Source organism: Ruditapes philippinarum, unplaced genomic scaffold (assembly GCF_026571515.1).
Source record: "Ruditapes philippinarum isolate M1 unplaced genomic scaffold, ASM2657151v2 ctg6435_1_1_1_1, whole genome shotgun sequence".
Classification (NCBI taxonomy): domain Eukaryota; kingdom Metazoa; phylum Mollusca; class Bivalvia; order Venerida; family Veneridae; genus Ruditapes; species Ruditapes philippinarum.
In genome coordinates, this window is record NW_026862727.1 from 19,983 (window position 1) to 45,979 (window position 25,997).

At 30.8% G+C, this 25,997-nt stretch overlaps 1 protein-coding gene across 1 annotated transcript; it reads left to right on the plus strand.

The window, feature by feature from the left end:
* Positions 1-163: 163 nt before the first annotated feature.
* On the plus strand, positions 164-25,997 carry LOC132720011 (uncharacterized; the record flags this gene model as incomplete). Its single annotated transcript, XM_060703986.1, has 16 exons — positions 164-256; positions 1,406-1,527; positions 2,313-2,455; positions 10,561-10,602; positions 12,545-12,840; positions 13,180-13,330; positions 13,701-13,865; positions 16,549-16,658; positions 17,082-17,169; positions 17,859-17,890; positions 18,290-18,381; positions 18,792-18,924; positions 19,707-19,784; positions 24,803-24,918; positions 25,218-25,419; positions 25,929-25,997. Coding segments are annotated over exons 2-16 (1,830 nt in total), but the record flags the coding sequence as incomplete, so codon positions are not given.

The window sequence follows — 25,997 nt, forward strand, 5'->3', positions numbered from 1 at the left end:
ACTACAGCCCTCATTTAGACTATTTGACTGAAGAATAGAATTATTAACATAGTTAATTGACTTAACATTTCGTGTAATGCCCTCAGTTCGTATTTCACGGACAGGTTACCGGCTCGTATAGTCCGCTTTATATTTAAGCAGGAAAACAGTGATTTGTGTCGTCAGTGGCAATAAGGTAAATAACAATGGCGGATGCCAGTCTCAATTAGTCTGAACACAATTTTATTTCGCTGCCTGTACTCTGTTTAAAGTAAAGGTTGATTGATTTTACACTTTTTTTTCTCATATATAATTGCAATTACTTCCACTGTATTTTTTGTCATAAACACCATTTTAAATGTGTCATATAATTCGGGCACCTTGTTTTTGATAATTGTATATTGAAGTATTTGATAATTGTATATTGAAGTATTAGACAGTATTAGAATACCACTGTTTTGTCAACATTTACATGTATAGATAAATCTTTACAGGTTTTTAATCTATGCATGATTTGGGCAATAAGACATAGTGAGAACCAATGACTCCATATAACTTCTGTTTTGTTCTTGTTGTTTTTTTTGTGGGGATGGGGGAGAGGGATCTGTTGATTGGTCACTTTGCAAATTAAAAAAAAATGATAAATAGATATTTAGTAATGGTTTGCTAATTACTGCTCATTTTTAGCACTCGTGACTATTTTGTATTCAGCATTTAAATACGATAAAATTAAAAAATTATTTGAATAACTGTTCAGTCAAATCATCATATGAAACTTTAAGGAACCTTTTTCTCATATGTCAAATAATGAAAGTTACTGTGGCAGCAGATCACTTTATTTTTGTATGGAGTATTTTCATTTGTCTCTCAGGTTTTCACATGACCAAAGAAAATATTCAAAAAAAAATTAAGGGAAACAATCTGCTACACCTGAGTTAACTTGATGATAATTTGATGACAGTGTGAGAGAATCACTGATACTGAAACCTTAAAGTTAAGGTGCCTACCTCTTAATTAAGGTGTCCTGAGTTTGATTCTAACAATGGTCAGAACTGTATGTCCTTATAATACAAAGTCTTTGTACATAAAGGATGTTTAATAATTCTTGAGGGACTGGCTTAAATGAATTGCTTTTGTCACTGTTGAATTTTTAATCAGCTATTTAATTATCAATTTTTTACAGCTATTTTTAATTTCATTAGACAGTGGTTTGAGTGGAAAATTAATTGACTGCATTGAAATTTTCCATAATAAGTGAACTGTTTTTACCTGTAAGTGAAAAAAAGAAATTCTGTGTAAAACAGTCATATTTCTATTTGGTCTAGCTTGTCAATATATCAATCAAACTGTTCCTTTGTTAATTAAACTTGCTCCTAAAAGTTTTTAGCAATGATTAAAAAATTGAATTCTTTAAACATTTTTTTAGGGCACCAACATGGACCGAGAAAGTAAGGATGGGAAAAAGAAGGGGAAGAGAAACAAGGTTGGCCTTGTCAATGATAGTTTTGAACTAGAACCTGCATCTAATTCTGTTAGAAACAAAGTGAGGTGTGTATTTTTTATGAATATGAGATACTTTTGTTTGATGATTAGGTGCACAAGAAATTAATTTTCATAACGTAAATTTACTTTTGAATTAAGTGTTCTGTTGTAACTTTTTAAAAACTAAGTAGTGCAGATGAAAACATACATGTATCATTGTATAAATAAGAATTTTATCAAGCTTTTGTTTAATATATCTTAGGAATTCTGTTAAAATAATGGATACTTTATTGAAAAGTAGGACATGTATGAAAGCTTATATTCAGATTTCATGTATTATTATTTTATCAATTTCCTGTTGACACAAATGACAGCTGGATACAATTACAAAAGTCATGCAAATAAAACAATTTAACATAAAAATTAATAATCATCTGTATTTCCCATTGCTGTTTGTTGGTGTACGTAGTACACACCTGTGACCGTCTTTTATAATACTTTTGAGTTTTATAAATTATACACCTAAACTGTCCGTTAATAGTACATAAGTATATGCGATTTGCTATCATGATAATAAAATCAATGAGTGAGAAGTAAATTGAGTCTGATCAGGCTTGATGGTAATCCAGACTGGCTTTGGACATTACTTGTGTCTTACACTTCTCATTAAAGGTGCTATTGCACAGAGAGTTTAGTAGAAAAACGGTCAACAATTAAATGTCACGCTAAGTTTCAAAAGCAACAAGTTTCAAAAGCAACTAGGGAATCTTATAAAGATTTCAAATATTTAACTGAATTAGTGTTTATAATTCAAATGGTATTTCTAAAAACAACATTATTTGTAATTTCAGTCCATTTTTAAACAACATTAGAGATGTACAATCTAAAAACAATAATACAAGGTCCAAAGCTTTACAAAACCTTATTGATGTAAGGATAACTGCCTCAAAATGGAGGGATTTTGTTAATAGAAAAAGAAAAAGGAAAAAGAACAGTAAGTGCAAATAATATTTTCATCTTTATCTATCTGACAATAGGGACTTGTTACTATAATGTCTTTATTAATGGTTTTAAAACTACTACCATTTTGTTAATTAACATATTTAGATTCCACTTAATTAATGTCCTATTTATTTGTATCTAAAGTTTAAAGGTAAATATATTGGCATTTTGGTTACTATGATAACGGATGAGCATTATAATGTTATGGGGAAAAATGATTGAAAAGATATAAGTGAATTAATGTAGGATGGTGTTTAAACTAGATACATCTTCATATAAATTATGTAGGGGAGACAATCTATCAGAAGTTAACAGAGATTTCGACTAATTTAGCTGAAAGCCCATTACTTCATAGGCATGCTTTTTCATTGTAATAAGGTCTATTAAATATACAATATACTTAAATATTTTTATATGGCTCTGAATTAAATCTTTTTTTTGTATCAATTAATGCATACTAAATTTTAATCAAGTATTTTTTCGGAGATTCATTACTTAGGGAATATGATATCTCAAGCTTATATTTTGAAATTTTTTTGGATTGGAATTGGGACAAAATGTGGGTATTTTAGATAGGGAATGGCCCAATTACCAGATCCAAACAAAGAAGGAAAAAATTGATGAGTGCAGACTACAATCAGTTAGTACATTTGTGCCATTTGTTCATATCCTGCACTGTAAGCTATTTTGTAAGCACAATTTTTTTTTTAATTTTCCCTTAAAATGGTGAATTGTCCAGAGTGAAGGATGAACATGTTCATTTAAGATAATTAGGGTGTTTTAGCAAAAATCTTAAGGACTTGAATCTTCCGGCTTCATTAAAATGATTCAGTTTTACAGTCAGACTTATCTTAAATATTGGTGTGCTTTTAACCTTATCAACTTATGAATTTTATGGTACTTACAATGTATAACGATCTTAAATCATCTATGAAGTAATGGGTTTAAAAAATAATGAGAATAGTTATTAAGGTGTACATGATTTGTTTAACTTTATATAGATGCAATTAAAAGTTGTGTAAGAGTGATAGCGAAAGGTAAATTGTTGACACATTGAGTGGCATCCTCATTGTTATGTCTCTCTATTTCCCTTATCTTTAATGATGCTATTCTTTACTATATAGAAGTGAACATAGGAGGTAAATGGTTCTATCTTAAAGCACCTATGGCATTTTTTAGCATATTTTTATAAATTTGAGCCGCTCCATGACAAAACCAACATAGTGCGTTTGCAACCAGCATGGATCCAGACCAGCCTGAACATCCACACAGTCTGATCAGGATCCATGCTGTTCGCTTACAAACCCAGCAATTACAAGTAGAGAAACTGATAGCGAACAGCATGGATCCTGATCAGACTGTGCAGATGCGCAGGCTGGTCTGGATCCATGCTGGTAGCAAACACACTATGTTGATTTTGTCATGGTAAGGCTCATTTTATTTTATGTTATTAAAGAATTTTGTTTTGTTCATATTCCTCACCTTATGCATGTACACTTCACATAGGACGAGAATTTGATTTGGAAAATCTATGTTGTAAGTGTTTCGTAACCATAGAAACAACTGCTTAAAAATAGAACAAGTAGAGAGCAAATTTATAAAAAAATATATAAAATAATGCTTTGCATGTTTGATAAGTTAATAACATAATTTTTGTATATGAAATGTTAGTCAGCTTTTATTATTAGATTGTATAGGTTTAAATTGAACTGTCCAATATTTTGGTTTAATTTTTCTTTTAATCTCCCATGCAATAGTAGATATTTTTTTCAGAAACTCTGTTATCATTGTAAATGTTGAATCATCCTTTTTTACCCAAATATGAAGATTTTGCAACACTGTCATAGCTTGATTGATTATGACACAGTCTGTATGATAAGGATTTTCAGTTCATCTTTCCATGAAAAAAAAGGACTGAATATTTATAAATAAATGCTATTTCAGCATTTTATTAATTATTAAAGATTGCCTGTATATAATACTTATTCAGTATGATTAGTATTAACATACCTAAATATAATGCTAATTTAGCATAATTATCATAGACATTATCTAAATACAATGTTTAGTTAGCATAATTATCAGAGACATGTTTAATGCTAATTCATCATAATTATCATAGACAAATAAAATGCTAATTCAGCATAATTATCATGCACATATCTAAATATAGCCTTAATTCAGCAGAATTAGTATTAACACACCTAAATATAATGCTAATTTAGCATAATAATCTTAGACCTACCTAAATATAATGTTTATTAAAATTATCATTAACATACCTAAAGCTAATGTTAATTGAGCAAAATCAAAGTAATACGAGGGTTGTTCAAAAAGTAATAGGACTGCAGCTCTACTGTTCACATTTTTAAATTTACGTACAAAATTTTACATGAGACAAATATCGGAACATGTTCTCTATATACAGTGAAAAAATCAAAACAAAATGTAAACAAATGAAATTTCTGTGAAATTTTCAAATGACAAGGGGTACGAAACGCGGCGCACGCTAACAATACAATAATTGACGTTCATGACGTCGTAAAATAAATCGAAATTGTAATAAGCGTCATTCTTTCAGAAAGTAGTCTCCCTAGTTTCTAGGTGTATGAGTCATGTAATTTTTACTTTGCCTCATATGTGGAGATGAAGCAAGAAAAAAGCAATCACATTATCGTTCCACTGTTTCAAAAAAAAAAATAAATAAATAAAATAAATGCCCGATAGCCGGCCATTCTCCGGGTTTTCTCTAGTTTTTTTAGTAACCTTGGAACTCAATAGGACTGAAAATGTGAAAGCAAAAGCAATTTATTTTATTAATTTACTCATGCCATTGTATGTTTTTAAAACAATATGATTAATATATACACAACAATAAAAATATTTCTCAATTGAAAAGTATCCTTTTCTACTTAGCACAGTCGTTTATTAAAACAAGTTTTTGGGAAACACTACTAATTATTTAACTATTACATTAATTTATTGATTACACGTATATCTAGTTAAATACAATAAAATAGTGTTTATAACAAATTTCTTATTTACAATCCTTTGTTTAAAACTGAATAAGTAGACACGAAGCAGATACAAACAACGATAAACAGTTCGTAAAAACGATAAACAACGATAAACAGTACCGTTTACCGGGGATTCTTTTGTAGCGCTTTTGCAATTGACGTCACTAACGTCCCGTCAATTTTCAACTTTCATCCTCGCCCTTTCTCGTTAGTGATCTTGTATTTGCAGTTTTTGAATTGCTTGTGCCAGCTGAAAACAAGTGTCCTGATGGCAGGATAATTTTCCTTAGTTTATTTTATCATTTTGTGTGTATCTGAATGATTATAGTCAATCTGTTGGCAAAATTTAACGATGGCACACATTTTCTGTTTGTTAACAAATGTCATATTTCTACATTTAACGCTATGACCGCTGCTGTTCAAAACTTAATAAATAGGCCATTTCATGTCCGAATGACGTCAAATTTGGACATAATGTCACAATAATATATGTCAACGTATTGATGGAATACAGGGGAAAACAAATAGTTTTTTATGAATAAATTAGAAGTAGAACTTAGCTCCAATAACTATATTTATGTGCTGCGCCGGGTGCGTGTTACCATGGTTATTCAATAGAAAAGGAAAAGCGCGTTTAGCACAATAGATTAAAAAACGTATGTTTGATTTGTAGAAAACATTTTACAATTGCTGTACATATGAAAATATTCTAAATTGAATGAAATTTGAATACGCAAGACTCCCAGTCCTATTACTTTTTGAACAACCCTCGTAACTACAAAACATTTCTTTTTTATTTACTGCATAGTGATGTGGAAAGGCCAGGTCAAGAAATTACTGACTTAAAATTGCTAAGTCAATTAAAGTCTGCATTAAGTTTACCTCAACATGACATAAGGCTATATAATTCTATTTACAGATCTGTTATTTTCCAATTAGATGTTATGATACAACTTGCATGCTAATAACAAATAACACTGTATTTGCATGATAGATCATAAATATTGCTCTATACACCACATAGTATTACTTGTTCTTTTTTAGGACATATTTTTTACTTAAAAAAGTAAATCTTCAATTCAAAGTAGCATTGTAAAAAGTAAATCTTCAATTCTAAGTGGTATTGTAACCTAAAGCAACATACTAATGTTTGTCTGTGAAAGGAAATAATTAATATTTAGTGTTTCTCAGTGAAAATTTTCTTATTATCAAATATTCGGAATTATCATCATAGACTGTTTTACCATAGAATCAAAAGTCTATTTCAATTACTGTTTCTTTACTGTTCACAGGACAATGGGAAAAATTACAGTGCACAATTCATTTTGCTTAATGGATATTTTTGCAGTTAGATCACAGTAGCATAGCATGTCATCCCATTTAAAATTCATTTTTTCAATTATACAATATACGTGTATACAGTATAGAAATTATGTATCAAGCATGATCTATTAAAATTATTGTTTTTCATTTTGTTAAAATATAGTAAAGAATAACTCAATAGCAGTCTGTTTAATAATCTTAAGGCCTTTTTTTGTCTAGCTTGGGAAAAAAATATCAAAGAAAATTGGGAATATTTCAGTTAAAAAGATAAGCAAGATTTTGAAATAGAATGATAATATTTTTTCTCAAGTGGTTTTTAGCTCGACTTTTCTATGAAAAGGGGAGCTATCCTACTCGCCCCGGCGTCGGCGTCGGCGTTGGCGTCACACCTTGGTTAAGTTTTTCGTACCACCCCACTTTATTTCAGAAGTATTACAAGTATGGCTTTGAAACTTACCATACTTGTTCACCATCATAACCTCCATCTACAGACAAGAGTACATAACTCTGTCAAGGTTTTTGACAGAATTATGGCCTTTTTTGACTTAGAAAGTGTATTGAGCTTGGTTAAGTTTTTTGTACCACCTCACTTTATTTCAAAACCATTGGAGGTATTGCTTTGAAACTGACCATACTTGTTTACCATCACGACCTTCATCAACAGACAAGAGGACATAACTCTGTCAAGGTTTTTGACAGAATTATGCCCCTTTTTGACTTAGAAAATACATTGAATATGGGTAAAATCCACTTATTGCCTTAACCTTTGAGATATTGCTTTGAAACTTTTAATGCTATTTCACATCATTACCCCCATCTGTACGCAAGAGAAGGTAACTCTGTCAAGGATTTGTTTTAAAAATTAAGGCCTTTTATCGACTTAGAATCTTGGTTAAGTTTTTAGTACCAGTCCACTTTTTGACTGAACTGTTTGAGATATTAATTTGAAAGTTGGAATACTTGTTTACAATCATGATTCCCAAACATGTCCAGGAGAAGGTAATTCTGTCAAAGATTTTATTTGAATTATGGCCCTTAACTGTCAATGTTTTGTATTATAGGCAAGCACTAAAAAACTTAAAAAATCTAAAAAAATTCATTCCTATCCACTTGTTCACTTTACCATAAATTATGTCATATAAACATTGCTGTAATATTCAAGGGTATCAAACAACTAGTTCACTTTAAAAATACAGAGATTCTTGTATTGCCTTTTACTGCAAAAACTTTTTTTATTGGCAAGCAATAAAAAAGTCGAGCGCGCTGTCTTACGGACAGCTCTTGTTGTTATAAGTTTTCTTATAAAACACATGTTATAAAAAAATGATAATGTTCTAAATAATTTACATTTGCTCTAAGTAACACAAATAATCATACCTTAGTACTGTGGAAGCAGGTGTACATATCTCTATTTGTCTTGATAATAATTATCTTGACAATAGGTCTGATTATTCTAAGTCTGTCTGTACAGAAGATGGAACAAGGCTATTTTAGTATCATATTTACATGACTAACATAGTGCTTCTAAGAAGACTCAGTAATACTTTTTAAAAAATTTTGTATAACATAACTATACTACAGTTTAACCTTTAATACAAAACTGATTTCATTAAACACCCTAGAGAAGAAATGAGCAACGTCACGACAAAACCAACATAGTGTGTTTACCACCAGCATGGATCCAGACCAGCCTGCACATCCGCGCAGTCTGATCAGGATCCATGCTGTTTGCTTTCAGTTTCTCTTCTTGTAATAGAGTTGGTAAGCAAACAGCAAGGATCCTGATCAGACTGTGAGGATGCGCAGGCTGATCTGGATCCATGCTGGTCGCAAACGCATTACGTTGGTTTTGTCATGGCGCGGCTCAGATATTTACTGATCAGAATTCATATTGTACATGTAACCCACGGTTTATATGTTAAGTTAGTTCTTAATATGTCTACTAATTCTTTCTGTTTTTGCGACAACAGTGCGGCTTGTGAGCGGTATGTATGTTAAGACGCTGCCACTATTGTTGTAGAATATTGTAATCAATCCTTTAGTTTATTTTTGGTATTAAAAGGGCAGATAATCCAAAATATAACACAGGTTTTAATATTGACAATTAACGTTTTGTATAACATATGAGTTATGTTTTCGGAAGTAAGTGTAAGTAGTATAAGTGATTTTAGATAAAAAAATAATGTTTTTGGGAGAAGAATAATTTATAAAAGTTTCATTGCTAGTGGTACCAGACTTATTTGCTTGATTTATTTATTTTTTGTTTCTATTTATTATATGTTTCATCGGGACCCTTCTTACTTTAGTTTCAGACCTTTTAAGTATTAAATCTAGAAAAACCATCAAGTATAAAACAATGACATGCCTGATGACTCAGGGTCTGCTTTCTTTATGCTTGAAAGGGGTTAATGGAACCTGACTCTAAATTCTAGAATGATTTAATTGATATACATGCAATGACAGTATATAATAGCATATGTCACCTATATATAAGGTACTGTACATAATAATATAATGATGGCCTGTTTCATCATAAAAGATGCCGTTTTTATTGAACCAGTATAATTTCAGTTTTCTGATAGAAAATATTAATGATTAGATTATGAGTTATCATTTTTAAAAGAGGCATTTTAAGAGAACATTAATGGTTGGGTTTATGAACAGTCATTTTTGAAGGAGGAATTTTTTTTGGAAAACACAAAAAGAAATCCTACAAATTTACACTAGTGAAAGAATTTTAATTTACAAACTTTTTTAAAAATCAAAATATAACATAAAGATGCTAATGCATTTAAAAGTTCTACCAGTACTTTATGTGGGATTCTAACTTGAACGTTTTTGCGTATATATAAACACACTGTAAATGCTTATTACCACTGAGCCAAGAATTAATTTTCTGATACAGTACTGTTGTTGAACATTATATAATAATAATTGAGGTACCAGATGTGCTCTTATCTATTTTAAAATTGTGGATCTATCATTAAACAGAAAAATTTACTTTTGAATATTCAGTTTTGGTACATATAAAAAATTGTATACATTTTATAAGGATTATCTAGCCCTTAATGTTTAAACCCATATATATTTTAGTTCACTGTAAAACATAATTATACAGCATGCTATGAAATACTGGTAGTTGTATAATTTCTATATCTGGAATTTATATTTAGTTGTAATAGTATTGTAATTCCTAGTTTTGATATTTAAGTTTATTTCTGTGTTAGTCCCTTTATTTTTTTCTATGCCCCTGCAATGACTGTTAGATTGCAGTTAGAGCTGTCGTTGATTCGGTGCATTAAGCATATTGACAAGACATTGATATTGGATGATACACCATTATATATATATGGATAATTACTTCTAATTTCTTGTATATAATTCATTTTCATACCTGTTTTAATGATTTTAGTAAAATACATGTTCTGTGTATACAAATATGTTGTGTCCCGTTTATAAATGACCTTTGCATGATTTACTAAAATTTGACCATTTTTTGTCATCACTGCTATGAAATGTATCCATTGAATTTGAAACAACTCACTGATATTAAATTTCGTCATAGAATGGTGATAAAATAATGCATATTGTGGTAGGTATTATTTATATAATTTACATAACAACATGAAATGATTTTTGATTTAAAATCATATGCAAAGCTTATAAAATTATACAATATTGCACCATTATTGTATTATATCTATATGAACAAGCAAAAGTTCTGTTCACATTCTGTTTTGTTGTTCAACTTGAATAGATCCATGTGGATTTGATGAGCATGACAGTAGGCAGAAACCTGGTATAGTCTTTAATATAGAATTGAGTTTTCAAACAAACTTTTTTTTTTATTATATTAAAAGTGAATCCTATACTGTTAACAAAAACATAAACCTAACAACAACAAAAGCAAAATTTTCATTAACCTGAATGACTTTGTGATGTCATGTTTTTTTTTTTTAAACTTATTCACTAACTGATCCACTTTATTGTGTTATGTGTCTTTGTCAAGAGCAATGAAACTTTGCAGTATTCTTACCTTGTTGTGCGTAACCTTGTTGTCTGTGTTAAAGGCCTTGTTTTTCTGTCTTAGTTGCTCTTCTAACTCCCTTAGCACCCCCCCCCCCCCCTGCCCCCCTGTATTATTGTATTCTGTGACAGAGTTCATAATATGCATAATAAATAAGAAGGTGATTTAATAGATTACAAAAAGGTCTATGAGGTCTTATGATGCATGTCAGTTATATAAAGGTCAGCAGTCAATTTTAGAAAAGATCTTACGATTTATGTTAAGTTTTTGAAAAGCAATAATTGTAAGTCAAATTTTGTTAATTCCAAAAACTCACTTGTAAGTTAAAATTTTATCTAAAGATAAAAAATTTCCTCGCAATAAGAAATATCCGTAGCAACGTTCATTTGATAATGATGTGCATGCACTTGTTTTTCTTTAACATTTGATATGTTTACTGACTGAAGAGAAAAAATGGACACTTACCAATTATGTAGGGGAAAATCTATCTTTTTGCACTTAAGATTTTCTTAATATATTTTTTGAAAACAAGATATTTCGTAAGATTTCTCTTAGGTTAGAAATTTGTCTTAAGAATATTTTGTGAATCTAGACTAAGAGCTACTGTATTTACCTGCAGCTAGACTTGTTTTAAATTGGCTGCTATATTTTTTCCCCCTCCATGTCTCTGCCTATATTTATTCTAAATTGTTTTCTAATTGTAATTGTTTTCATAATAGAATTGTTTTTATTTTTACCTGCCTGTTTGAAATGTGCATTATTTCCTTGTTTTATCAACTTGGACTTAGTATTAATGATGAAACAATTATCATACTTAACCTGCTGAATGATGAAATAATTATCATACTTAACCTGCTGAATGATGAAATAATTATCATACTTAACCTGCTGAATGATGAAATAATTATCATACTTAACCTGCTGAATTTGTGTATGGGTTTGCCCTGCTTTGAATTTTTAACTGTCAATTCAATGTTTGAGGAATTTCAATATCTAAATACAAAACTTGAGCTACCAAAATATAGAACCTGGTCAGACTGAACAGATGTGTAGACTGGCCTGGCTCTATATTGGTGTCATTTAGGCTAAGTAAATTAATCATAAACTGTCAAAATGATCTAAATACATGTATGTTCTATTTTGATGTGTCACCTTTGTTTTGCAGTTACTGGTCAACTTAGCCTTTTTCACTTACAACCTTTAACATCAAAACAAGTAAAATTCATTATTATAAGAATAAATAGCCTTTGATATTTTTTTTTTAAATAACCTATTACTTTTTGTCTAACTGATTAACATTGTCATGATTTGATGCTGATTATGAAAAAAAAATATTTGTTTGACATAAATTACCATAATGATTTTTACTTACATTTTTCTTAACATTTTCAAGCTTTTTGATCTTCAACTTGTTTTGATATCTGTTACAATATGACTTTGTGATCTCTAAGAAGAGATAAAATTATCTATATATGATACTGTTCTTTATTCTCCTGGATTTAAGATATTTTGAAGTTCAGAAATTTTATATTAATTTTTTTGTTTTTCAAATTTTAACAGTAACTAGATGCATGTAATATTATTTAGATACATTAATTACAAATTCAAGTGTGTCTTCATATTTTTTTAATATATGATTTTTCTTGGAGGAAAAATGATTAAGGTAGTGAACAAAAAAAATAATGCATTGATTTGTGTTTTTGTAATTTTGCAGGTGCTGCTGTGGGTGAAGCTGAAAATGCTGCAGACAAACGGGGAACCATCGGCGGCCTTGGTCTCGATGATATACATGAAGACTTTGTCAGTGGGAACCAAAAGTTATTCGGGGATAAGCTCACTTCAAAGTCTATGTCGAGCGCAAGTAATCGTGCGTTACTCCAATATTTCGCCAAATTAGGAAAATCACAAAAAGACGATGAGGTCGTGGATTTAGATTTTGTTGAGACGTTAGTAACCAGTGGTGCTGATATAAATTGTACAGACAGACATGGACAGACCCTTCTTCATGAGGTGAGTCATTAATGATTTTTTATGGGGAAAAGTTAAGAAAAGATCAAAGGTTATATTGTAAAGATGGTTGGTACAAAAAAACATTAACTGAGTTAATATATGGCATTGCCATGAAATAAATGTTGGCCAGTAGAAGGTTCAATGGTTAACGGTTATTGTACAATTTGGTAAATACTGTGCATATGGTATTAAAACAAAACATACGAACATGCTCTGAAACCATGAATGAATTTAATGAATAAGTCATGTCCACATTAATGTCTAGCAAACATTTATATTATTCTGCAGGCCATTTGAAAGTGAATTTTATTTAGCTTTTTTTCAATTTCCTTTCTTAAGGTTGCAAGTAAATGGCATACTGATGTTGCCAAGTTTTTGATAGACATGGATGCAGACGTGAACAAGGCGGACAATTTCGGCAGAACACCTCTCCATGTTGCAGCTGCTGATAACTATCCAGACATGATCAATGTGTTGATTGATGCAGGAGGTACTTACAGTTGATTTTTTTTTTCAAAAACAAGTAGCTTAAATGACTGAGTTGTTATGTTTAAGGCTCTGAATTGTTTGCCCCTCACACTGTCTGTGAGTTCAAAGTTCTTATCAACAATGCTGAATTATCTATTCTTAATGGAAGCTAGGTTGCAGGCAGTTGACAGTTTCACCTTGTTATGTGGTATTATAGAAACAAAATAACTTTTTAGAAATATTACCCTAGTTCTTTGTTACTGAAGCCAGATTAAAAAAATTTTCAAGCCACTTTTTCACAGAATAACTAGAATTAAAATATTGTTTTTTGTTAGTTTTTTTGTTGTTTTTTTTTTTCAATTTTTATTTTTATTTTAACTTGATTGTTGCAGCTGACAAAGAAGCTCTTACTGCTGGAGAACGACAAACACCTGTACACTACGCAGCTAGAAATGACGCCACAGATGCTCTTAAAACCCTCATTAAACGTCATTGTAAATACAAGATGGTGAGGGACTACAAGGGGAGAACACCCTTACATGTTGCAGCTGAACTAGGTATGTATTAGTGGATTTCATTGGCCGGATGTACTTTCTTAAATGAATTTTAATTGGATAAAAAAAGATAAAAATAAAAATACAGCCAAGGTGTTAGGTACTGGATTCTTAGTCTGCTTGAGACAACAGATACTGACCTGGCAACCAGTGCCAGTTAAGATTAGTGGACACATTGGTACCATCTTGATAATGGTCTGTACTAGCTGTTTGCTATTCAATCAGTACATATAAATATTTTTTAATTTTTCCCTAAAAATGAGGAATTTTATCAGTTTTGTCTGATTGAAAAACAAACCATTTAAGATATTTAATATGAAAAGGGTTAAAAGTGCTAATATATACATATCTTTTATTCCTCCATTGAATGAAGAGCAGAACAAGCATACATATAAATATCACACATATATACAAAATAATGACAATTCAACAAACATAATACAGTAGTATGTCAACAAACTAGTCAAATATTAATGACATTGTACTAAACGAAAACATTAAGGATGGGATGTCTAAGATCGTTTCTTTATATGAAAATATTTCCACAAACACAATGTACGAGGGGTGATCCAAAAATTCGTGGACAATGTGTGTATCTCCATAACGTGACGTCCTACCGAGGTGAACTCTTTCGATATTATAAATCAATGCCTTTTTAATAAATTGACCAAATTTTAAAACACCAATTGCATTTTTATCTATATATGACAACATCAAAACATTAAGTATCAAAATCGCGGCGCAGCTTACTTTTTCTCTGTGATGTAAACGTTTTCATCTCATTTAAACACATGTAAAACCTATGCAAACAAAGAAAATTGCGAGAAACGTTATAATAACGATGTTTTGATGTGTATGATGTCATTCTGTCAGTATCAGAAGATATTTTGAAGTTGCGGTTATTTTACACTCATGCTTCAAAGAACAGGTGCTAAAAACAGCTTTACCAAAAATGAACGTCACGGATCCAGCAAAACTTCGGACAGTTATACAGTTCTGTGTAAATCTTAGGAAGACGCCTGGCGAGACAATGCACCTGCTCACCGTACCCGGGACACACAGCTGACCATTCAAATCCAGCTTGGAGCAGAAGTACTCAGTCATCCACCATATTCGCCGGATCTTTCCCCGTGTGACTTCGCCTTGTTTCCCAGGTTAAAGAAAGAGTTGATAGGGAGACGTTTTGACAATCTAGACGAGTTGAGAGGAGCCACCCAATGCATACGGTCATCATTCAGCCAGGAACGGTATGCAAGTACATTTAGAGACTGGGTCCGCCGCCATGAAAATGTGTGCGGGTTAAAGGGGAATACTTTGAAAAGTTATAAGGCAAATCGGTAACGTAGATTACTTCCTATGATAGCATAACGTCATTTGTGACGTCGTGAGCTGCGCTGCGTTTTGTCATGTCTATGTATATAAACTGGTGCAGAATCGTTAATTCTTGTACAATCTTTACAATATTTTAAGAAATTTGCCGACATATGCTCACTTAATAAGATACTAGAATTTCATGTGATTTGCTTTATTTCTTTTTGTTTTATGCAGGGTGTCCACGAATTTTTGGATCACCCCTCGTATATCAGAAAAAAAAACTTAATATAACAAAATCATAAATGCAAGATCGTTTTATCTGATTGTGACAATGACATTTAAGTTTATATAAACATACATCGTTAATTTTAAGGCAAGATAATACAGATTTGCGAATAGACGTAGCCCAAACACTGTGTTGAAACAATTTAACATGGCACTCCTTAATTTTCATTTGCATTACAAAAGATAATAAAATGTACAATAATATCATCTGACACACATGAACATTTTGAACATGTCTGTAAATAATTTGCAGAGTATATTTTTCCAGTGATAGCTATCAATTTTTTACAGAGCATTGTCATATTTGAATTTCCTCTGGCAGTTTGCCATAATAAGCAGTGACTGTTCGGTTTCAAAATTTCGCGCAATAACGCAAATTCATCCTGTTCTACAAGTCTTAGATATCTGTTTTGAACATCAGGGTTAATTACATGTTGTAACAATATTCGCTTCCACACATATTTTTGAAGGAAATGTCCCTTTATTTAGATAGATCTGGAGTACATGAGACAGATTATACTTTTGCAAAAGTCTGAATATATCAGGAATGAATCCCAGATAAGCGTCAAACTTCATAAATCTAATAAGTCTGTTGTAAAACACATTCTTTGCTAAATATCGGTTAGAAAGCCGACATATCTGGCCAAAAACTGTAACTTCCTATATTCAATTATTTTTTATTTAAAGTACTTAAAGCAAAGTCAGTATTTATACTTATTTGAAAATGAATAAAGATAAGGGAATAATCTACAGAAAAAATTAAGATTACTGAATGTGAAAATCTTCTTTTTTTGTGAGAAAACAGCCAACATTTATTGCTTCTTTGTAATTGGTACATATAAATAGTAAAGAGCTAAAATGGAAGGAGAAATGTGCCTTAGTGGTGGTGTTAAATTGACTACCTTTCAACCTAGGGGTTGTTGGTTCAAGCCTCACTTGGTTCCCTTACGCAGTTTCTCGTGAATATACATGAAGCAGACTTAAAATTTGATCAAATCAGCTTCAAGCTTTCACCATAATTATGCTAAATAAGTATAGAAATGTGATGCTTCAGTTATGCATTTATGATAATGTTTTATTTTTCTAGATCGCAGTGAGACAGCACGGTTGTTGTTAGATTTAGAGGCACCTGCTGGTGTCACTGATTTGAAGGGGCAATCTGTAATAACCTGGATGATCACTAAAATGCCTCCTGTTGTAAGTCACATTTTTGTCATCTATTTACACCATGCCATAAACAGTATTGTAACAGCATTTAGTTTTGTTATCATGAATTGTATATAGCAGAATATGCGTGTTTAGAAGGTAGAATTCAATTTTTCAAAGCAGTTTTCAAACTTGTCTATGGTTTTTCATTAAAACACAATAATATTCTCAGAAACTGTTCCTTAAAATTTAGAATTAACCTTTTATCATGTTTTGCAGACATTTTCCCTCTTAGTGTTGGCTTGGTCAAAATGCCGTACCATAATTTGTTCTGAAAGCTATTTTGATTAAAGAATAAAGTTGTTATCTATATGTGTTTTGTTCAAGTAATATTGCATTGTATTAAAGACCATGACTCTGTATGTATGATTTTCAAGGAATTAACTAAGTTATGTAATATTTATGTGTTTACAGGCTGCTGAGGCCATTCAACAGTTCCACTTGAAGGATCGTCCTAACAGAAAACAATACTTCTACCTTAATCTACTCACACATGATAGAGGTATACTTTAGATATATTTCACTTTCAGCAATAGTTTATTATGTGGCTTATCTAAATATCAAATTCTTACATTTAGACTTTTGCTTGACAGAGACAGATTTTTGCTTCATTATTTTGTACAAAATATTAAAAGATATTACATTACCATTTTAATATTATTTTTTCAGCCATTTTAAGGTTGAAACTGAGCTTATTTTCTTTCCTTTTTTAAAAAAAAAAAAAATGTTAATCTCATACCTTTGACAAAAACTTTTCTGTCCCTCATCCTCAGAAATTACTCCTCCTCATCCTCACCCCTGTGGGTTCAAATTGGATTCTTTCATGTGAGGATTAGCTATCCTGCCAGCTGCAGAACATAAGTGGTTCTACTCAGGTGCCTGTTTGGGTCTGAAATAATGCATGGAAGGACACCTGAGGTCTTCCTCCACCAGTGAAGCTGGAAAGTCGCTATTTGACCTATATTGTGTTGGTGCGACATATTACCCCATCAAAAAAAGAATAAAGAAAAAAACTTAGAAATTAATCGAATTCAAGTAAAATATACCACAACCAAAAATCACATTATGTAATTTTTCACAATTATTGTACAAGATAATTTTGAAAAATGTAATTCTATCAGAAAATTTTAAGTCAAAGAAAACAGAATATGATACAGGATATAGCCTTGCATTCTCTAACTTTTTTTTCAGTTAAAGATCCAAAATTCTACACACAGATGCCAGTAAGTGCTCAATCTCTGTACATTAAACTTATAATAAAAATTCATATAAAATGTACAAAAGGGGAAAGAAGCTAAAAGATTATAAATATAATATATTATATAAATATTCTAGCACAGCATAGAAAATTCTTTTCTATATGAAAATTTGATTTAACAGGTGTTAAGATTACTTAATGACAATTATAATTCTTAGAAAAAAATTCCAAGCACTTTACCAAAAAATATGTGTGCTTGATTTTAGATATTTTGGAATTTAATTTTGCATTTTGATGCTCTTTATTATTTTTCCAATGAAAATATTTTTATTTCAGTGTGCTTGATTTTCATAGGAATTATTCAAGATTATGCATATAGGTTATCTGAGTGTTTGATTAACATTTATTATTTCTATTATTATAGTTACAAGTTGCTGTCAAGTATAAACAGTATGACATTTTGACACAGTCAGTTATGCTTACACTGACCAGGATCATGTGGGAGAAATTTGCAAGGTGATTCTTTCTGTGAATTAATTGAGTTATTCTGTTGATTTTTTGTTACTTTTCAGAAAAATTATTTTATCTGAAGGGCTAAGTTATTGATCAATTTGATTTGATTTTTTAAAGATAACAATTCACTTGCCTGTAACAGCTGTTAGTTTGAATCCCAGTGATATTCAGGCACCCATTTGTGCCTAACAAAATGCACTGAGAGACTGGACCTTCAGTATTCCTCCGTCTGTAATGATGGAACTTTACTATTATGATAGTAAACAAAAACACCTAAAAAAAACCCGAAAACTTACCATGTAAATAAATTTTAATCAAATCTGTTATAGACTAGAAAGTGTTATGTTTATTGTTGTTCTTATTAAATCCTACAAGAAATTCTCTGACGAAAGTTTACTGTTGTTTTGTTACAGATGGCGTGCATACGGGTCATTGTTGTTTAATTTTGTGTACATCATGTTATGGACAGTTTACGGAGTTACGATAGAGTACGATGAGCGCCATCTATATAAACTTCCGGAACATTGGTGGAGGATTGTTCTATTGGTAATTATATATTCCATTAAATAATTCACACTTTGACACATTTATACAACTTCTGTACAATTAATTATTTTAAATATGTTTTGTTCCGATCATATCTAGTGAAATATCTTTTTATAAATGAAACTTTTTGAAGTTTAAACAGTGTTTAAGATGGCAAAGTAATGGTATGAACGCAATGTAAAACTTATATTATGTATTAATAAGCAATTTACCTAACAAGAGTTATGTTGTTAAGCATATGTTCAATACATGCAATAACATTAAAAGACATGCAATAACAAATAATGACACACTTTCCCATTCTAATGCACACAGTGTAATACTTGACTGATATTTTCCTATGCAAAAAATTATAGTACATTCTAGCCTTTGTGCCATGCAATTTTATTTAAAATTGCAGTTAATATCAGTATAGAATACATTTTATGGCACACATTTTATAGCACACCAACATAAATTAGTTCTTATGGTGCGGAAACAGAAAACATGATTTTGGCTAACTTAAAACAACACAAGGAGTCAAAACTACCTCAACAATTGAAGCTTAGAGATGCATAGACTCCAGTAATTCCAACCCATTTAATTGCCTCATTCGATCATGCAGAGATAAACAGTGGCTGCAATTCTAAAACCTCAACCAACCCTTAAATGCACCCCCCAAGCCACGAGGGGAAAAGTTCTTTTCCTGTCTAGAAGAAAGAAAATACATCATGAGAAGAAAACATTTTACATTGTATGATAAATTGTTGAATATTATTATAAAACTTTGTTGTATTTCACAGGCTGCTGCTGTTGGGATTACAATGTGGCAGGTCATAGATGAGATCAGAGAATACTGGAGATCTAAAGAAAGTGACATAGTAAGTGACGTCCACATGAAATGTTTGATAATATAATATCATAAAAAACTTTCTTTTTTTACTTTACAATTCATGTTTAAACAAAAGCTATTATAGTGATTGTTTTGAATTTTTGATAAAGGTCTTAGATTGAAATGTTTATATTAGTTTAAGTTTTATTGGATGGTTTTGCATCAGGTTGAAGATCTATAAGGGAAAAAGTTGAAATTAGATATATTATATAGTGATAGTGAAAGTTATACAGTGGGCATTATAAATCATTTAAGAAGGTTAGATACTGGTAAAAGAAACAATAACAAAGGGAGGGAAGACTTTTAGTTAAATGTTTGTGAAAACAAAGTAATACAATGTAGTTGAAATATTTTGGAAAAAGTTTTTAATAATTCCCAAAAAATTTTTAAAAGGGGAATTTTTTAAAAATTAAAGTTTACTTTTATAAATTTTAAGGTAAAAAAATTGTTGTAAATTTTTTTTAAATTTGGAAAAAAATGGGGTCCCAAAGGAGTAGATTTAAAAGGAAATTTAAAAAAATTTGGGCCCCTCCCAAAAAAAGGCCGGGGGAAAAAAAACAATTTTTTTAAAACAAGGAAAATCCAAAAAAACTTTTTAAAAAATAGTTTTAAAACAAGAAAACCCTTTTTTGATAGGGGGTAAGGTTTTTTAAAAAATTGTTTTGCCCCAAATTTTCTCAATTTATAAAAAAAAGATTTTTATTGAATTTTTTTGGAAAATTTTAATGTTTGTTAAAAGGAATTGGGAAAAAATACCTGCAACCATCCCTTTAAACAATTTTTGGTTTTTTTAGTTTTTTTTTAAAATTCCTTTTTTTTAAAAAATTTTTTAGAAAATCCAATTTTTGCAAAATTTTTCAAAGGAAAAAAAAAAGAAGTGTAAAACCAAAAAAATTTAAAAAAAGAAAAAATTTTGTAAAATTTTTTTGCATTTTTTTTAAACCCAAATTTTAATTTAAAAAATGGTTTTTTAAACATTTTTTTATTTTTTTAAATTTACCCTTTTACAAGTTAAAAATGATTTTTTTTAATTTAAAAATGGAGAAAAAATTTCCCCTAGAAAAAATTAAAAAAAAAAACAAAATTTTTTAAAATTTACAGTTTTTTCCCCCTTTCCAAATACAAAACTATTTAAAAAGTTTTTCCCCTAAAAATTTTTCCCCCCCCTAAACCCTTTTTTTTTAAAGGAAAATTTGGTTTTTTACTGGTTTTTTTAAACAAATGTTTTTGGGTTTCAGTTATTTGGGACACAAAAGTTTTCAGAAAAATTTTTAAAACAAAACTTTAAATTTTCCGTGGCGGGGAGCCCCCCATTTGTCCTTCCCCAGCCCGTGGGGGTTTTTCATCTTTTTTTGGCTTTAAGGCCCCGATGAAAAATTTGAAACCCCTTTTTAAAGCTTTTGGTTAAAGTAAAAAAGATTGGTTTTTAAATTGAAAAAAAAATGAGCCGCCCTGAAAAAAAACCAAAATTAAAAGCGTTTTTTCGGGCCAAACATGGGGTTTCCCAAAAAAGCCTGCCCCCATCCCCCCGCCCTCCTGAACAGGATTTCCCTGCCCATTTTGCCTTTAAAATACCTTTTTAACAAAATAGAAAAAAACTTTTATAGCCCAAAGGGAGGGGTCCTGATCCCAAAACCGCGTGAAAAAGTGCAAGGGTTGGGTTTTTGGAAATTTATGCTGGTCCCCCAAACCCCCTTTTTTGTTTTTGGTTTTTGGGCTGACCCGGGGTTTTAAAATTTTTTTTTGGAAAAAAATTTAAACCCAAGGTTTTTTTGTCTGAGAAAATTTCCCGTAAATTCGTGGTTTTTATACTTTTTGGGTGAGCAAAATTTAAAAAAATATCAGAGTGAATAAAGAAATCAATCTTTACAATTTTTTAAAAACCCTTTTTTATAAATTGTATCTGTTTCTTTATGATGAAAACTGAAATATTCCCCAAATTTCTCTAAATCTCTGAAAAAACTCCCCCCAAATTTTTTTTAAAATCAGGGGAAAAAAATTTTTGAAAATTTTTCCTTTCCCCCTTTTTCTGTAAAATGGAATTTTTTTTTACAACAAAAAATTTTTCGTGACCCTCCTTTTAATTTTGGAAGGGACCCCTTTGCAAATTTTTTTGGTGCTTAATTTTTTGAAAAAAATTTTTGAATTTTTTTAATTTTCACAAACAAATGACCTTTTTATGAAAAATTAAAAGAACAATTTACCTTATTTTTTGTTTTTTTCGTGTTTTTTCCCCCATTTTTGGGGGAAATTTTAAGGGGGAAAAAAAAAGCAAAAATCCATATGGCGTAAATCGCCACCCCTATATTTAAAATTTGCAGTTTTTAAAAGAATACCGGGGTTAAAAATGAAATGGTTGGGACTCCCAAAGATTGTTTTTTTTAGCCCCCGTTTTTTTTTGGCCCCGAAAAAAAGGGGGGAATTTTTTTTAAAATAGAAAAGGGTACAAAAATATCAGGTAAAAAAAAAAAAAAATGAATATAACAAAGGCCCCAAAAAACCCCGGAAAAAAATTTTATCTGAAAAAAACCCCAATCAAAATTGGAAACCCCGGAAAAAATCTGTTTTTTTGGGAAAAAAAGCCCCGCCATTTTCGGGGGTGGAGGGAAAAAAAACCCCCGGGAAAATTTTTAAAACCCCGGAAAAAAATTAAATTTAAATTTAAAAAATTAATTTTTTTACTTTTGGATATTTAAAGGGAAATTTAAAGGGAATGAAAATTTTTTTTTAAATTTTTTTTTTTTCAGGGGCCCCCTTTTTTTTTTGTGGGTGGTTTGGGGGCCATGATATTTAATCTGTTTAAGTTTGCCCCTTCCCCTTGGATTTTGAAAATTTAAATTTTCCCCCTTTTAAGTTTTTTCCCTTTTTTTTTATAACCCAATTGGGGATTTCCCTTTTTCCCCCCCAAAATTTTTTGAAAATTTTTTCCCGGTTTCCCCCCATTATAAGTTTTTTTTAAAATTTTTTAAATTTAAAAACCCGCCCCCTTTTATATTGCATGGGGCCCAAAAAAAAACCCTTAAACTATTATTTTATGTTTTCCCTTTCCCTTTTAAAAAAATTTTTTGTTTAAATTTTTTTCCCCTTTCTTTTTTAAAATTTTTAAACTTTTTTGTCCCTTAAAAATTTTCCTTTTTTGGAAAATTTCTTTCCCTTTTTCACAAGTTTTTTCCTAATTTTTTTTAACATTTTGGTTTTGGTTTTTTTTATTTTTTGAATTTTATTTTTCCCAATAAAGGTTTAACCCTTTTCTGTTAAACCCACTTTTTAAAAAAGGGTTTTCATTTTTTAAAAAGGTTTAATTAAAACCCAAACATTATTTCCCCCTGAAAAAAACTGACCAAATTTTAGTTCCCTTTAAGTGGGAAAAACTGTCCCGGGTAGCTTTAAAGGAAGGAAAAAGTTTGGGGGGTTCTTTCCTTTCGGGGCCCAAAAAAATGCCCTAAAAGGTTAACCCCAAGGTCTTTTCCCCAAAACCAGTAAATTTTTGGAAAATTTTTTCCCCCTAGAAAACCTTTAAAATTTTTTTGGTGGGAAAAATAAAACACGTAAACCAAAAAAAAAAAACCAAAAAAAAAAAAACCAAAAAATTTTATTTGGGGGGGGATTTAAAAAAATCTTTTTTTGGAAAATTTCAGTGTGGGGCATTTTGGAAGATTTTTTGGTGGCCCAAAAAATACCCAGAAAAAATACTTTTCCCGGGCCCCAAACTTAAAAAAACAGAAACTTTTTCTTTTTAAAATTGGGGTTTCCCTCAATTTTTTAATTTAGGCCCAAAAATTTTTTCCCTTTTTGGAGGGAAAAGACACTAGTAAAATGAATATGCCTAGAAAAGTAAGATGGGGGTTTTTCCTTTTTCTTTGTTTTGAGTGGGGTTAAAATTTTAAAAAAATGTTAAAAAACCAAATGGCTTTTTTTTGAAATTTTTAAACCCCCCAGCCTTTGTCCCCAATTTTTAAAAAATTTTAAAAAAAACCCAAAAAACCCGTTTTTAATTTTTAATAAATTTTTCATTTATATTGCCAAAAGTTCTCCAAAATGAAAGGAAAAAAGTTTTTTCCCAAGGAAAAAAAATCATTTCCCCCAAAAAATTTAAAACCCTAAAAAACATGGTTTTTTTTGACCGTCATTTATTCCCTTCCCAATTTTTTACTTTTTTTCAAACAAATTTAAAAGGGGGCAAATCGGATAAAAATGAAGGGCCCCTCACGACAAAAACTAAAAATAATTGGGGTTTTTTCGACCACAAAGGGGTCCCAAAACCACCTGCCCCCCAAAACCCCGCAGGTTCCCCATAAAGGTCCCTTTGTTTTTTGCCCTTAAAAAAACTCTTTTTAAAAAAGTAGAGAAAATGAAAAGCGAAAAAGCATGGGAAAATTTCCCGATCAGACTTTTCGGGATTTTTTTGCAGGGCTTTGGTTTTGGAAACCATTTCCCCCGGGGCCCCCAAAAACCCCTTTAAAGTTTTGGTTTTTTTCATGACGCAGGGTCCAAAAAAAAATTTTTCAAGGGTTTCATGGGGATGACTATTTTCCCGTTAAAAGGGAAATTTTAAAAACCCCTTCCTTTAAAAATTTCCATTTCCTTTTTGGGGGGAAAATGGGTTTTGACCCCGGTTTTTTTAAATTTTAAACAGTCTTTTTAAAGTTTAAGGGATTTTAGCATAATAATACAAAAATAGAGACACCAAACGTTTAAAGCCTCAGGCCAGACTTCATGGGTGTGCAGGCCCGTCTTGCCCTTAGCTGGTGGCAAAGGCTAATTATTATTACTTCCTGAAGCCCACTATAACTTAATATATGTCAAATAAAAAAAAGTTTTTTAAAGGTTGAACATTTCTATCTGAGAAGTGTCAATACAAAATTTGAGATTCAGTGCACAGATTAAAGCAAAACATAACTATGATACTATATACATTGGTGCTCGTAACTTAATCAGTGTAAATAATTTCATTTTAAAAACAAATATACATATATCTGATGTTTGACCTCTGACCTTTTTTTACAGGAAATGAAGGCTATAGATCCTATCATGGCTGACATTTTGGTTGGTACCTGGCTGTTCTTGTCTGCGGTTCTCTGCCTGAACCTTCTTATTGCTTTGTTTTCTGATACATTCCAAAGGTATGTTTATATAAACCTACGTTTATGAAAAGGTATAGTAATTAATAACCCATTGTGTAACAATTTGAAGGAAAAAAAACTTGAATGCAGGTTACAATAAGCCCCATGGGCTTAAAATGATGGACATTGTAATATTGTCTTTCCTTCTTTTCTCTAAATACTGTAGGCATTAATGAGTTAGATATTTCAGATAAACGAAAGATCGTGAAAATTTCAATACAATTTGACGTAAACGAAAATTTAAATGAAAATTTAGTGCCAAAATAATTCTAGAAAATACATTATTATGTTCCTTTCAGAGTATATGATAATGCACGTGCCAATGCGGTAATGCAGAAAGCTGTCATGATTTTGTCATTCTGGGAAGGTATGAGTCCCGAAACACGTAATAAATTCCTCGATCATATATCAAATACCTGTGCACCGTTCAAGGAGTACTACGATGATGATATGACAGAAAGTGATGACGCTGATCTGAAGAAAGTAACAATACAAATAAAGGTAACAATAATTGCGATACTTTTAGATTACCTATAACAGCTATTTTAACTGGTTCCAGGGTTGTTGTATCTTCCTCTCATATTATTTTCTTTTGTTATCAATTATTATTACTGATAATAGCCGGCTTTGCCACCACTATAGAGCTAGGCTGGCCGTTCACCAGGCTCTACAGTATTGGCCAATTAATTTCATCTTGATATCCCCCTAAATTGATTATCGACAGTTCCAAAAATGGAAGGTGGACCAGTCCATTTAAGAAATTAAGTAGGTTAAAGGGTAAGGAAACCAGACACACTTGTTAGATTAGCTGACAGTAGTTTTAAATGAAATAAACTTAAATTCATTCCCAGCAGTCAATTGAAGTCGGGTCAGGTCAAGTAAAAAAAGCAACATTGAACATATAGTAAAGTTTTCTTTTATTCAGAACTGGTATAGAAAATGTATGCACTTTCATTTTTTCTTTTGGATGAACTTCTGTCTTTGAATCTAAACTAAGAATAATTTTTCAGGAACAACTAGATGAAATGAAAGAAAAGTGGGATGATCAGTTTGGATCCGGGGATGACAAAACGGCTCTG